At 37.0% G+C, this 16,769-nt stretch overlaps 1 protein-coding gene across 2 annotated transcripts in view; it reads left to right on the top strand.

The window, feature by feature from the left end:
- Nucleotides 1–1,258: 1,258 nt before the first annotated feature.
- The window catches only part of FCHO2 (FCH and mu domain containing endocytic adaptor 2), a 99,353-nt gene continuing 83,842 nt past the window's right edge, over nt 1,259–16,769 (top strand). For both annotated transcript variants that reach the window (XM_088130116.1, XM_088130115.1), the window contains exons 1-2: nt 1,259–1,416; nt 14,539–14,630. In XM_088130116.1, coding sequence (XP_087986242.1) covers nt 1,384–1,416; nt 14,539–14,630 — 125 coding nt within the window. In that variant the 5' untranslated portion in view covers nt 1,259–1,383. The remainder of the gene's footprint in view (nt 1,417–14,538; nt 14,631–16,769) is intronic.

Here is a 16,769-nt window from a genome sequence, read left to right as displayed (position 1 = left end):
CTTAGCAATTGGTTTGCTTAATGAGCAAGTTGCTGATCCCAGCTGTGGTCACTAAACAAAGACTACCTCTATAGCACACACAGGTTAGGAAATTCTGGGAGTTGCAGTTTCAACATGCCAGGAAGTTGCCAAGTTGGAGAAGGCGGCTTTACACAGACCTTGAAGTTTTTTTTTTTAATACCGTTGTAAAATTTATAGTTGTGTTCACATTGTGGCTTACTCAACCCAACTTTCTGGATTTGCAGATTACACTGAACCATGCATGTAAATGCAATCTATATGCATCAGAGTAGCTTATATTAACTAAACAGTTGCCATTCTTTTATTTGAACTTTACTTGAAATACAAAGAGCATGACCCTGAAAAAGTACTTAGAAATACCCTGCAATCTTAACCTACTCCAACCAGTTTCTGTATCTTATCTGTATCGCTAACATAAAGAACTGTACCATAGTTTTCTGGTGTTTTTATCCACAAGGCAGAATTAAGTATCACACCTCTTTGTAAGGGTTAGGGATACTTTCGGGATGTTGCACTGCATTGAGAAATTGCAAGAATCATGCTCGGCATTTAATCCAGAACCAATGGTGCTTTTACCATTCAAAATGCTTAATAATATTCCCTCTCTCCGTTTTTATTCTAACAAAAAGATGAAGAAACTATAGGCAATACGTGAGTTACAAAGGAAAAATAGATAATGTCAGGTCTCCTGTCAAATTTTGTAAATACAACAGGGTGAATATTATGTTCCCCCCCCATTATTTAACGTAATCCCATGAGCTGCATTCATCCTCTGCATCATCTTAACCTAGTGAATTATGAACTGTGCTAAAATTCACTCCCTCAACTGAGTATCTTCTCCAGCTCTTCAGACGAAAGGTGAACTACACAGGATGAAACGACGGGGTATCTCGTTACCAGGCAGTGTTTGAAAAGGCCGCAGCCAGGTTTATGCCTGTAACCCACTAACAAGGGATCAGCGGGTGGACTCTTGGGTGTTCGGGATTTCTCTCGCCTTTCCATCCGGCAGGATCCTGGGCCCGGTCCAACCTCCCCCGGCCTACCCCCGAAATCCAGAGACTCCAGCGGCTCCGCGGCTCGGCCTTACCCGCCCTCGATCCCGCCCGCCCTACCGCGCCTGCTCAATCCCTTCCCTGGGGAAGGCGGGCAGGCGCGTTCCAGCGTCTGTGTTGTTTCGAACTTTGGTGCCTGCGCCTTGGCCGGCAATCTGGCGCCTGCGCAAGTGCCTGGCTGGGCTCGGGAGGGAGTTGGAAGGCGGAGGGAGCCGCGGTTGTGCCGTGAGGGGAAGGGCGGCGTTCGGAGCCAGTTTCCTCTTTCCAGGGAGGCCCCCGGTGACGGAGGGAGCCGGGCCGAGGCGGCGAGATGGTCATGGAGTACTTCGTGGAAAGTTTTTGGGTAGGGGCTGCTTTGCTTGGGAGGGGGCAGCCTTTTGTTTTCTTGGAGGGCTGGGTTCTGTCACTCACAATAGCAGGGAAGGCAGCGAGATCCGGGCAGGCAGCTGGGCAAGCAGCAGCCGGCGGTGTCCCTTCGCGGCCCCTGCGCCACTTCGGAGCAGGGCTGGGGCCTGCCGTTGGGTCGGTTGCTGCGGCAGGGAAGGCGCCCGTTGGGACGGGGCTTTTTGTTCGCGTAGGAACTTCGCGGGAGCGGCCGGAGAAACGTCGGGGCTCGTCGTTGCGAGCGGCAGACCGACCGGAGCTAAGGGCAGCTCCAGGGACGTGCTCCTTCCTTAGGCCACTTTCTTGCAGGACTCGTGCCTAAAGTGTCCTGGGCTGGGAGGAAGGAGAGCACCTGCTCGGTCGCTCTCGCACCCGCCTCTGGGTCCGCCGGGGGCTTGCGGACGGCGATCGGCGAGGGAGGTTTAAGAGGCGACTTGGCCTGGTGGGCTGGGATTGTTTACTTTTCCTTCCTGCGCTCCCAGGAACGAAACACGAGAGCTTCGGTTAATGGAAGTGGATTCAGGATTCAGAATCCTTCCCCCCTCCCAGGTTTCCAAATGCCACCGATACTTCGCTAATGCTTTTTGGAATAACTACTCCGTAGCGTACGCTTAGCCCGTTGCCCTTCTCGGTTCTTTTTCTTACATTTATCATTGGTAAGTGTTTTTGAAATAAATACTGTAACTGCAAACAAAGCAAGAAAATAAAGGAAATGAATGGCAAGCTGAAGTTACCAGTTGAGAATTTATTTTTAAGTACATTGAGTACTTGAATTACACACTTGGAAGGATTAAGAGGCATTTTGTTTCAAAAATAAAGGCAAGTTGGTGCTTAAAATGAAGCACTCTGAAAGAAAACTTTAGGAAATTGTACACTTACCAGACTCCATACTTATTTGTGTGTGCATATTGGCCAGGAGTGAAACTATACAAGGGCATGCTTTTTGCCCTCTTTCTCTCTTCCCAACTTCAGAATTTAGGAGGAAAACTTACAAGGTAGTTATTAGTCATCAGGGCATACCATAATCTTAAAACTATGAACAGTCTGCTAACATAGACATTAACACTGGTTTAGTGTTAATTACTATCTTAAAATTATAATAGAAATGTCTCTGTAGAATTTCAAAAGGAGGACTGTGTATGTTTAGTTACCAGCTGAATTTGCTTTTCTCTGAAAACAAGTAGTTTGAAACTTTTGTGGGGCTTATGCTGGTTAAGATTGCAAATAGAATTAAACCCATCAAAATATAAGGAATCTAATGAAATTTTTAACTGAATAGACATGTCCATTACACTACAAATGCTGAAAAGTGAAATTTCATCAATTTTTTTATTTCCAAGTCTTATATATAAATAGTTGAGCTTTGAAGATTCTTGAGAATATTTTCCTTCCATAGAAATGACATTTACATTCTCAAATCTATTACATAATGATGCTTATTCAGAAACTACTCCCATTGAAATCAATGAGATACACTCCCTAGTAACTATAACTTGGCTATCTTTCTATTTTGTCAGTAGTGATGCAAAAGTTATATCAGCATCCACAAAATGACTGCTGCTGCTGCTTCTGCTGCTATCAACATATTAAAAGTACTAAAGGTTACTTTCTTGAAGAGAAGGTAGCTTTATTAGAGGTCACTGCAACATTTGTGGTAATTCTGCTGGCACTGATATAGTGAAGTGGGGTTATATTTCCAGAATCTAGACCTTGTGAAAGTTGGGGTGTAAATACTCCATTTATTCACTGTCATTTATTATGTTTTTGCTTTATGAATATGGACTGTTCCTGTATTTTTTTTTAACTGCCTTTGATTTGGCAACTACTGCAACTGTTCCTGTAGAAAAATATTTAGAAGGCATTGTCAATAATATGTAAGACATATTTTTCCTGCTTATTCTCAATAAACAGTAATACTGGTATCTCTCAGGAAAGTTCTTAACTCAGGTTTTACCTCAGCAGCATTACTGACCTTAGCTTATATTGGATGGGCAGTGGTTAGGAACTTCCAGGGTTATTATCTGGACCAGGAAATTTCAACAACAACAATAACATCAAAACCCCCAAAACATTCTGGAAGAAGGCAGTGGCAAACCATTTCTGTATTATTGCTGAAAAAACAAACATAATAGACATCTTTAGATCTTTACCAGAAGCCAAGTTTGACTTGAGACAGTCTTTACTTTTAAGCTTTTAATCCTGATATTCATATTTAAAAAATAAATATAAGCCTCTTCATGGATGAACAGGTATTGTGAAAGTGACTTCAACAGAATGGGTGAATTAACTGGTGAAAAGTATTCTGTTTGTATAAAAAGTTACTATGATTGGGTGAGAGGGCAGTGTGCAAGTGTTGGGATTAGAATTATATGGTCCATTTGCATTTTTTAAACCATAAGCAGAATGTGCAAATAGGACTTGAATTAATTTTAAGTCATTAATTTTTTTAAATTTTTAATTTTTTCTTATAGAGTTTAAAATACTGTTTAAACTTTCCAAAACAACTTAAATTGGGAAGAAAAAGAGAAGAGAGGAAAAAAAATTAAGATCTTCCTATTCTCTAGCAGTAGTTTGAAAATTTGAGAAAGGAATATTAACATTGTGGGAATGCTTTTACTATTTCCAGAATTGTCTTCTCTATGCTACATGCAGTAGCTACAAAATATTCATGTTTGGTGTTGACACCCCTAAATTCAGGCTCCCCCAACCTAAAAAATATATCTAGGGTCCTATTCCAGTTTATTGAGAGCTATGAATAGAACTGCTGTTTAAGATGTACAGCTACTATGTTCATTCTTAAAATTAATGAGTATAGATTCACTATTATTCAGCTGGACAGTTTCAAAGTTGTAACATCAGCTTCCTATTATTAAATACTTGAAGAGCCAGTAATTGGCTGCCTAATATTTTTAAGACTTATTTAAACATATAATGAGCACTAATACTTTTTAAAATTTTGTTTATCAATTATATTAAACCTGCTAAAGCTGATCCCAGCTAAACCAAATTATGGGTTTGAATTTGATTCTTGGAGTTGGAACAGGGAACTGCTACTTTTGCCAGTAATCCCTTCTTCCTGCAGCGCTTTGTTCCCTCAGGAAAAAAAAAATCTGTTATGAAAAATGAGAAACCTACCATGACAGTATGGGCCTGCCTGGTAAAAGCTGGGTCTTCCTATTTTTTCAGCAAGATCCTTCTGTAGAATTAAAAGCCTTCTATAGATGTGAGGAACCTTCTTTGAGGAATGCGGATGTTTGGATCCATTCAATTAAGTTTATTCCGTATTTTTCATAAATAGGCGGTAGGGATAACACACAAGTATGTATATAATTTGGACTGTTTTATGAATTTGTTGAACTATAAATCAGATCTGAACCAAAGCTGTTCAAGTGATTTGAACATTCCATGATTTCATAAATCTACAAGTGCTTTATTGATACCCTCTTTTCTTCCCATAATCAGTTTTCAATTCAGCTACCTTTGACTGTCCAATATACTTTTGAGATCTATTTAACGTATGTGTCAAGCCCCTGAACAGCAACATAACAATCAAGGTAACAAGATTTACACGGAGTTTAATAATCACATTTAATGGCAAGAAAAATGGGGTTAGGATACAGAATCTTGGAAACTGAATAAGTATAACTCCAGCCCTCATTTATCAGTGAATATATTAAGGTTGGACTTTATGAGTTATTTGAACTTCTTCCTCCCAGATTCCTTAACTGAAAGACCAATGCCACTTTTAAGAGATAAATGGAAATGTTTGTTAGTTATATTTTGAAATGTACTCTTTTCTTTGCCAAGCTTTGTGGGTTCTCTTAACATGTATAATGAATATGGGATTTATTTATTTTTTTACTTTTGCTTATCAATTAAGTCACACCTGCTATGATAAATCACAGTCAGTTTAGGTAATCAGAAAAGAACTTTTCTCTGGTAAAGAAAAATTATTCTTTGGATATTTTATGTCTAATGCATCAGATGCAATCTTTTGAACTGTATCTGCTTAAAATTTATGTAAAGACAAAAGTGTAGTTTCTGCTGTATATACATGTTTTCTATACCACATTTTTTTTTAATTCAGAGAGAAACTGTAATATGTAGGATCATTCAGATATGTTGTAGAAGAACATATAGAGTACAGAAGAGCCTATAGAGTAAAGGCAGGAGATCTTAAACCTCTTGTTCCAGAAGCCTCTGGGACTTTATTCCCTGGCTTCACCTTCCATCTTGGGGGTAATTGCTTTGACCATTACAGCTGCCAACACCGATCTTCCAGGGGAAACCTCATGTGGAATCCATCTTCCTAATTCCAGGGTATTTGTAAGAGATATAACTTTCACAATTTGTTCTGATGTTTAAAAGGTGGAATTGCAGGTGTGTGTGTATTTAAGAAATAGTATATAATTCAACCTCCTGGCCATATCACTTAGAAGCATGTGGCTAGGGATTCAACTCTCCGTCCTCTCAGGTGGGCTAAAGTAATCTCACAAGGTATAAAACCATTTTTTAAAAAAATAAGATCAAAACTGTGGAACAGATAGCTACAAATAGTAGCTGGAGTAGGATCTTGGAAGAGAGATTGCTTCTTGGATGATTCTGAGATAGGTATAAAAAGGCTGATATACTGTAACACAAAATTACCTATTTATACAGAGAAATAAAAAGAGACAGTAGCTTCTTCACCTCTTCATTTTCAGACTTGGAACAATTGTTGGGACTCAAAGGGTATTTAGATAAACTGTTGGCTTGTTAGATAATACAAATGTTATGGACATAGTATGAATTTCAGCAAAGTATTTGGCAATTACTTTTGTTGACTACAAAGTAATGTAAGGGCTAGATGATACTAGTAAAGGGAGATCCACAGCAGATTACAGTCATATGAAACAAATGTTCATTAATGAATGTCTGTTATTTTGGAGACAGTTCTTGATAGCAAAAGTATCTTTCTTAGTCCTTGTGGTATTCATCATTTTTGTGAATTATTTGGATGAGAGTGAAGGAAATGGTTATTAAGCATGCCTAAAACACAAAGCTAACATAAGATAGAGAATAACTGGCAATAAGGAAGAAGGCAAACTTAAAAGAAACTTGAAGAAATTCAGTGGAGATAAACATAAAGTCCAATATTTAGATACCAAGTAAATAAAATTAAAGGAACAGGTATAGGATGAAGGAGATTGACTTGACAGTTGGAAATGCGGAATTATCTGGATCTCCTAGTGGACTATAAACTGAGTTGCTTAAAAACATTCTTGGACTACATTGAAAAAAGATACCATAATGAGAAATAATTGTTCAGCTTTACTTTGTCCTTATTAGGCTGCATATGAGGTGTTTTGTTATGTTCTCAGCTTCTGATTTTAGGAAGGATATTGACAACATGCCACACTTGTCCAATAGTAGACAGCTATGACAGGGCTCTTGAAATTAAGATCAGGTGTTATGTTCAATTTGGAAAAGAGACTATATTGAACATGTCTTTAGATATGTGAAGGGCTGCTGCACAGAAATTATAGCAGGTTTATTTTCTGTTGTCCAGAGGAAAGGATTGGAGCAATACAATGGAAATATGTTAGTAAGACATTTTCAGCAAAGTAGTAAAAGTCTGAACAATTCCACTTGTACTATTTGGACTTTTCTTCTTATGTTTAGCTGAAATCTTATGCTTAGTCATTACTACCCATTAATTCTAGTCTTGCCCAATGGATCAAAAGAAAATAGGCCTTTTTTATTCTCTATGAAGTTTCTGTGTTGGGTAGATATTAATGTTTATACTTACAACTATGTCTAACAAATTTTGCTTCGTAAGTTTCCTTTCTTGATCATGAAGAAATAGGATATGAGGCAGTAAGTTTAAATATGTTGGCATTGTTACAGAATGAGCTATTTTATCATATATTGTACTTAAAAAGAATATAATATAGGTAGGCTAGGGTAACCCAGCACTCAGCTCAACCTAGACAACGTTTATATTACAATGTAAGGATTCTGTCAAGTTAATGTGGATCACATGCAGTTTTGTGAGGAAGTATTTTCCTCCTTTTAGACTCTCTGAATTTTAACTTTTCTATTTTTTTTAATTTTTAACATTCTGTAAGGCAAGAAAGAAACAAGAATACAAGATAACATCCAAGAACAATATCTCAACATTCAATCATAGTTTCCATATATCACTACATTTATTAAAAGAAGAGTTATTATTAGGGTAACTTATATAATCTTTCCAGATCTGATAAAAAGATGATTCATCTCTCTGTGAAGTTAATAATCAAATTTTATCAGTAAATTTGTCAAGAATGGTAACTGACTTTGTTATGATGAGTAATTATGAGATATTTGTGTTCTACTGGTTGGAGTTAAATGCTAATGATTATCTTCTACCGCATCTCTTGTATGGAAGCTGATAGAAAACCATCTGATTTCCATAGTATTTGCCATTTCATCTTTTCTATTCGTTTCCCTAAATCTGTATCCATACTTCTTTTAAACCTACAGGGCATCACCCACCTCCAATTCCAGTAATTTTGGAGATTGTTCCTTTGGGTTGGGAATAATCATTATTTTTTCAAAAAATAGTTAAATAACTACTTTATATCTTTTTCAGAAAAGATTTAAGTTAGAACCGTGTTAGCCAAGTCATAAGGGAATGCATTTAGTGTCTCCTTATTGTAGAAGTTCTTACTCTATTGCAACTGAGATTCCCTGTGGCTTCAGTTACACTGACCTGTCTTGATGATAGAATCCTGGGTAACCATCAAAGGTGTCAAGGAAAAGATTTCCTATATCAATGCTGCATATAATTTTTTCCTGAAGCATAGTTTTTGTGTTTTATATTATAGTATAATATAAAATAGTTTTATATTACTTATATTATTTATTTTTATAAAATTTTTGGAAAGAAAAAACATTTGCTTGCATGGAACTCCCTGCTATATAGGATTTTCTGAAATTTGAAGAAGTGACTGTTTTCTGCTATAGGGATGAAATAGAAGGGAAAATGAATTACATTACTTCCTTTGAAAGGGACTTTGACTATGCAGCAAGTTCACTTATTACAGCTGTCTTCTAACTATATACACAATGGACCAGAGTTGTGATATACAGGTGAAACTTGAAAAATTAGAATATCGTGCAAATGTTCATTTATATCAGTAAGGCAACTCAAAAGGTGAAACCAATATATGAGATAGATGCATTACATGCAAAGCAAGATATGTCAAGCCTTACTTTGGTATAATTATGATGATTATTGCCAAGGCATTGCCAAGAGAAAGATGAGGGACATGAGACCGAACAATGCAGCGGAGCTGAAGGCCTCTATTGAAGCATCCTGGTCTTCCATAACACCTCAGCAGTGCCACAGGCTGATAGCATCCATGCCACGCCGCATTGCGGCAGTCATTGCTGCAAAAGGGGCCCAAACCAAGTACTGAGTACATATGCATGCTTATACTTTGCAGAGGTCCGATATTGTTCTATTTCCAATCCTTGTGTTATTGATGTCATGTAATATTCTAATTTTCTGAGATTGTGAATTTGGGGTTTTCATAAGCTGTACGCCATAATCATCACAATTATACCAAAGTAAGGCTTGACATATCTCGCTTTGCATGTAATGCGTCTATCTCATATATTGGTTTCACCTTTTGAGTTGCCTTACTGACATAAATGAACATTTGCACGATATTCTAATTTTTCGAGTTTCACCTGTAGATTTGGGTGATCCACTACGTCCACTCTGTGGCTACCAAGAGTTAACAGTTAGCAACACTGTGGTCCTTAAAGCTTATGGTCTGGGTACTTGAAGCCTTTACGAATCAGATTAACTTTAATAAGGATTTATTTTTTTCAGGTTTGTGGAAGCCTAAAGAAAGTTTGATTATGCTTGTGTGAGGTTTCAAAACATGCATAGCTGTATTACAGAAAGCATTATATGACTGAATTGTCGTATGATTAATGAATTTTATTTAAGCTCAGATCTTTGCACTCTTTAGTCTAAATTGCTTATTCTATTTCATTCTATCACTTAAATATGTTATTGTGATCCCTGTATGTTAGTGGCAGTGAGATGCATGGAAAGTTGTCCAAAATGGAAGAAGTTACAAATAATTTTAAAGTGTTGCATTTCTCTTTCTAGACCAAATCTTTTTGTTATAGTTTATATTAGATATATGAAAATACAATACTATTTGTCATTTTATGATTTTCTAACTTTTTTCCAAGGCAAATGTAGCAAATACATTAATGCTAATGTATCTGCAAAAGGCTATGTTTCTATTTTTATTAGTACAAGAATTGAATTGTTTCATGTGTGTGTATAAAAATATTGCTATCAAGTTGCTGCCTTGTTAAACAGTATTCATTCAGATACTTTGGGAAAATAAGGTAATGCTTTCTATCTATTCTGCAGAATTTTGGATATATTTAGTATATGAACAAAACAAGGAGTTCCTGTAATACGTTTCCTGTTTTGTACTGAGAATATCAGTGTGGAAATGCTCTTGTCACTTGATAATGCTGTTTTCTTGTTAATGCTTACATAGCTACTTTCATTTCCATGCTAGGATCAGATTTAACTAAACTGATGAAGCAATTAATTGATAAAGATTCATTAAGTTTGCATTTGTACCTACCTGTTCCTAACATAATGGCCAAAAAGGATTGGAAATAGATCTTTGTATGTAAGTTCGTGCTATAAATATGATTTTCAAAGACTACATGGAGTTCAATTCATAGTGTTTGGCTGTATAACACACATAGGTACATTGAGCTATGCATTCCCATACTGTGTGTGAATATAATGTGATATAATATAATATACCATAATATATATTTTTTCTGAATTTGTAATATATTAAACTATTTAATCAATACTCAGGATTCTCTATATGCAACCTCTTAATGACTTTGAAAGGCAAGGTAGAGTGTAGGATGTGATGGAAAGAGCAAATAATATCAGGTTATTTTTGCTTTTGGTTCTCCTTAGGAAGACTGCATAGCAGTCCAAATTGTTTCACTTAAACATAGGAATATGTTTTTCTTTGTGGGTACTCCATTTCTTCTGAAATTTTCATACAGACTTCCCCACAGTAATCAGTCACTATTGTTAGAAGGAAACTCCAACAGATAACAGAGAATTGCTTCACCGTTGCTTGTTTTCACTCCTACTTTAATTACTTGATAATTTTCCATGACTTGTTTAAACTTTTCACTATGTTTTCATGAAAAGAGCCCTATTATAGATTGTGGAAAAATATTAGATTTCAAATGACATTTTTGGCTTGTTCTTATTTTTTTAAATACACAAAGTTGTATCAGTAGCTGGCACTAATGGAGTAGAGGAAAGCTAGCTAGATGAAATTAAAGGATCATAGTAAGAAGAATCAACTAGTTACCTATTACTCCATCTTTATGTTGTAAGAGATGCTTAATTACACCATATATATTGAGTTCAGCATTAGAATGTACAGAAACGAGCTTGTGTAAGCACAGTAAGCTTTTTATCTTCCCCTCTTCTCTTTTTCCTTCTGATCTCTTGTGGGTTGTAAGCTTGAATCAAGCGCTTTCAAAGCATTTTTTCTGTTCTGGTTTTGTTTGTTTTTTGCTTTGTTTTGCTAAAGTGTTGGGTAAAAACTTTAGATTATCAATGAATAAATAAATGAAACCCATCTTGGAAAAATAATTACAGCATCATGACATTTTATGGTAGACGGGACAGACCCGCCTAACAATATGCAAAAGAGTCTTTTGAATCCACAGTTGCTGTTCATAGTAGGGATATTTGGGTGATCCAGAAAACATTTCTTTGAACCTACATTTTTCTGATCCAGCAACTGAGCAACCTAAGCTACATTGCAAAACAAAAACTAATCCAAGTGATCTATCATTACTGAGAAGACAGTCAATTAATTTCAATGCAAAATTTTTATTGAAGAAACTTAAGTCCCATTACAGAAGAAAGTGAATTACAGGACTTTAAGATCTTGTATGCTGTGTGTTTGTGTGTGTGTGTGTAGCTTTAGTCTTTCATATCTATACAAACACAGGAAATAACATTAGAGAAAAATAATTTACTCAAACACATCTTCCGACTCTCTCATTAAATCTTTAATCACTATGGTGTAGGAACCTGGGGAAGATGTACTTGCTACCTTGCTATGTAATTTGAATGTGAGAATAACTAAAAATCGGGTCTTCAGTGAAGATTCTGTGCTATATTTTCTGCTATTTATGGTCTACATCAGTGGCAGTTTCATTAAATGAAAGCCTGGTTTCTTGGATTAGCTTTGGGATCCAAATTCATAACTGCACAAATGAGTGATCTATACATTCACTGCTTCTGGTTATATGCAAACAGCAAATGAACCTAGATGCTTCTTAAGGTAAGCATTGGCAATAATAGCATGATTAATGCCAGGGGCCTCAAATCCGCAGACCAAGTGCAGCCCTCCAAATAATTTTCAAGCCCAAAACAATACTTAGGAAAGAGAAAACCTTGCAGGGCAGGTGACCCTCAGTAAGGAGTACCCCAAAAGAGAGCACCATTGCTCCCTGCTCATTTCATTGGGTGTAACAAGTAAGGCAAGAGCAAACTAGGTGGAGAGACAAAGAAGGAAAAAGGGTACCTGCTCATCAGTGGCCCTGAATACTCAAATGTACATAACTCACATTCAGAATCACTGTGCAGCTTGCTGAATTCAGCTAGGTAGTACAGTACAGATCCTCCCTTGGGCTGTCAACCACCTCTGATAGTGAGGAGCTGCAGCAGCAGTAGTGGGAACAGGCAAGTGGGAAAGAGCAGACCCTGGCTATGGCCCTTAGTGTGTGGCTCTGAGTACAGCCCCTCCTCAACTTGCTCTGTCTGGATACAAAGCTGTTTCTTCTTAACCTATAGCCCAGCTTTCTTAACATCATTATCCTGAAAGAATCCTTGAAATAATTTTCAGGTCCTGAGGAAACCCTGCATAAAAATCATATCTACAGCTAGCCTTGCATTGATATTTTTTAGTGATCTTTTGCAGAACCCATAGAAAAACAGCAGTCCAGCAGCTGAGACATGGTATATAAAAATTCAAACACTCTGAGTGCTAGCACTGTGCAACATGCAAAAACAAAAACAACCACAAAAAAACCCTTATGATCAAGCGTCCTTGTAGCAAGGAGAAGTTGTGATATGGGGAGCAGGCAAATGAAGAATAGACCAAGCTGTGATGGCCTTGCTTATTTTGGGCACCTCAGGCAGAGGGAAGATCTTAATAGGGGAACAATGGCAGGATCCACAAAAGACAGATAAATACCTAGGATTCAACTCCGGTGAAGTGTGGGTGAAGGTACTTCTGCCTGCAGTTTCAGCACTTCCACATTTAGTGGAGACTTCTGCTTGTAGCTATTCTTTGCACACAAATCATCCACCATACACCCAAGCTACTGCCAGTAGCAGTCTCGTCACTGTGCAACCATCTCCATAGCCTAAGTAGTCAAAGTAAAATGGTAAAAAATTAGCTCTGTTTCACAATAAAATGTATGTACATTTATATTTCATGGGATATTACAGTAGTTTTCATTTTCTTCATCTTTGATTCACTAGAGCCTTTTCTATCAATGTATGAAAAGGCTTCAGTGTTGTGGACATTGGGCAAACTAACCAATCCTCATGCAGCATTCACGATGATTTAATTTTGACTTATATTGTATGAAGAGGTAATATGCCTTGTATATATGAGGAAGGAAAAGAACTCTGAAGCACTAGGTGGTGGTTGTATCTTTATTAAGAAATGGAGCCTACAGATGTAATCTTATTTAATGAGTATTTAATAAAGCTTTGTTTATTTTTTTAAAACGCATATTTAAAATATAAGTTTCCTAAGTTATTTTTCTCTCAGTACAGCTGTATAAAGAACCATGTACAGGTAGTCCTTGTTTAGCAACCACAATTGGGACTGGCAACTTGGTCGTTAGGCAAAGCAGTTGCTAAGTGAAACTGCACCTGTGCTTATGATCTTACCTTCAGCTGTCGTTTGCTTTACAAATCTCTGAAGGTCGTAGATGTGAGGATTGGTCATAAAGCTACCTTTTCATCAGCATCATAACTGAACAGTCGCTAAATGAGACAGTCGCTAAACAAGGACTACCTGTACAGGATTATGAAAATAAGTATTTTGATTTGGAGGAAGCAACTGACCAACCAAATTATTAAGGAACAAAAAAGAAGGAAATGAAGGTTAAAAAAAAGATAGATGTATGGCAATGGTAGATAAAACCATGTAGGTAGATAAAACAATTTGATTTTAAAGTTCTTGATAAGTGCATGGGTATTCTTGACTTCATTCTTTATAGCTGGTAGGAATCCTTACATAAACAGAAAGTGACTTCTACTCAGAGAAGAGCTGGTTTAAATTGAGCAAAAAGGCATTATACAAGAAAAGCGACCTCAAATAAATATATAAATATAATAAATAAATAAATCCAAACATGTCCTTTTCAAAGAATGCACAAGATTGCATATAATTGCCCATAGGTTTGCAACTTTAGCTATTTATACTTCAGTTTCCTTATATGTATGCAAATCAAGCCCCAGTGGTTGGAATGCAAATAAACTCTATTGAAAAATAAAGTTTCCTTTATATGTGGTAATACTCTAGATACTGTATTCTTCAAGTTGCTGTATTCTTCTAGATACTGTATTCTTCTATAGCAGGGTTTTTCACACTGTTTCATAGAACTCAGGGGATCTGTGAGAACTTGATGGGGTTCTATGAGAGGCTAAGGGCAAATCAGAAAAATTCACTAGGACAGCCAATTTTCTATCATTAGAACTTTGCCTCTTGATCAGGGGTTCAGTTTTATTTACACTGGATGAACCCTAAAAATAGTTGTCATGTTTCAGGGCACCTCCGCATTCTGGTTTTGCAGCCTGAAAACGTTTGAAAACCCTGATCTACAGCTTGAGCAACCGTTTTAGAATGGCAGTAATCATAATAACACTAATATTAATTAGTTCTCATAATTCTTTAATGGTTTAATTATTTCTTTTGTGCCTTGTCTGAACTGTAGTGTTTTTATTTTAATCTAGGGTGAAAGGAACAATGGCTTTGATGTCCTTTATCATAATATGAAACATGGCCATACATCTACAAAAGAATTAGCAGATTTTATAAGAGAAAGGTAAGTGTCTTTGTTAGCTCATTATTCTGATATATAATAATCTTGATTTATGTATTGTACTTCTTACGTTAAAGACCACATTCCTTAAAGCAGCTATGTTTAGTTTGGATGCTTTCCAGACCAACTCCCAAAATATTCAGTAACAACAATGCTGGCAGAGAAATTCTAGTTGTTGAAATGTACACATCAGATTCCAGGTATAGTTTTGTGTTTTTTCTTTAAATACATCTCACGTTGTATTATTTTAAATTGTATTAATTAATACAATTATTTAAATACAATTATTTAACGTACTGTTGTACATTATTTAATTATTTAATTTAATTACTATTTAATTAATAATTGTATTATTTAATGTTTATTATTTTAAAGTTTTCTAGAAATTAATATATGGTCCTGTTTCTGTGACATGCCTCACCTTTCAGTAATTAATCTAGTCAGCTTTCTTTGCTGGTGAGTCCATTTGCAATCACGTTGAGTTAAAATTCTCAGTTATTTGTTTTTTATTATAAATGTGTATGATGCCTATATATATATATATAACTCAGTGAATCATATGAGTTAGTGAAGTCCTACCCACAGGAGACAGAAGTTCCCAGTATCTCATGAATCTTTGCATAGGAAGTATTGGTAAGGCTTCATGAAATTACACCAGTAGCCAGGCAGGCAGGAGTGAACAGGGTGGGTGGGAAAATTGGATTTAGAAAGGGGCGGGGGGAAGAATCAGCACTTAAAGCACCAATCCCAATCAAAAAGAATAATCACAACTCACTTCCCCTGTCTCTTTAGATAACATCTCTACAGATAGCCACCCACCCCACCCCAGAATTACACTGTTTTCCCAATAATCTACCTGTCATAGCCAGCATCCAGAAATAGTCTATGGGATAATATGCTCACCTGTATGCCTTGCAAGAAAAATAAAGCCTTTAATGAAAGTGAAAAATTACACTAAACGACTCCGCCATCCCAAACCATAACAGTCTCAATAGTGAGCATATGTCAATCTGGGGGTGTTGGGAGAAGTGTAAAAGAAGAACACATGACCAATAAACAGGACATCAGACACAAGACCCCTCCTGCGTAAACTATGCCTGACATGCATGCTCGTTTCCAAATGCACTCTGCCAGCCAGCAGTTGATCACAGTTGCCTCTTAGTGTGTGGGTCTAACAGCCTGGAAGTTTGGGAGGTAGTAAGGAATCCACCCTCCTTCCTACCACCCACAGAAATGGTGTCTTTGGTGGTATTCTCAGGATCTTTCAGTTGTGTATTGCAGAACAACATCTCTCTGCTCCAGGAGTTGATAGTCAACTGACTGGACTGTGGAATGGTTAATACATGATGACGTCTTTGAACTGCTTCATGGTTTTCATCTTGTCTGCATCTGTTGAAATTTGATATGAGAGGTGGTCTCAACTCTTCCCAGGTCTTCCGACATTTTTTCTGTGCAGTGTATAAGAGGGAGCCCTTCCTGTACTTGACCTGGAGGAGAGTGAGTTTTTTCTGGTGTTATGTCATAGGACTAGCGGGATAGGCCCCTTTGTTTGACGCATTTGATGAATGTGGCTTTTTGGGGTCAGGCTGATCTCAGGTAAGATTGACAGTTATTGGCATGATTTCTATAGATAAGCTTGGGGATGTTTTAGTACTTGTGAATTGTGGCAGTGTCTCTCCAAATGTTGCTATTTGTTCACTTTTGGGAGTGTGTGAGCTCATTTTGTTACTTTGTAGTGAGGGGCCCCACTTGAGTGTTTTTAACTATTTTATTTCATTACTGGATACAAATACTCGTAAGAGACACATTCTGCGAGCATCCTGATGAGCAGAGAAAGCTTGGTTCTCTGGCATCCAGTAAGTACTGGGAAAAGAAATTCACTGGCTACCAGGATATGAGCACTGCACTTCCAATGGTGACTAGGGCCTTTTCTCTCTCCACCTCTTTTTCTTGGATGCCTAGATATGCAAACTAGGTTAACTAAGTTTAGATTACATTACCATAATCTCATTACAGTACAGGACCAACTGGTTTTCTTTGGGCTTACATTTAACACTGTCTAAATTAACTGGATCAATAACTTGCTTTTGTTGTTCTTACAATTGCTTAACTCTGTCCCCATTGACTCAGTGCAGCATATTA

Source organism: Python bivittatus, unplaced genomic scaffold (genome assembly GCF_059951505.1).
Source record: "Python bivittatus isolate LINGU-HERP-01145 unplaced genomic scaffold, Pbiv_v1 ctg000850_np1212, whole genome shotgun sequence".
NCBI lineage: Eukaryota > Metazoa > Chordata > Lepidosauria > Squamata > Pythonidae > Python > Python bivittatus.
This window is presented reverse-complemented; position numbering and strand designations above follow the sequence as displayed.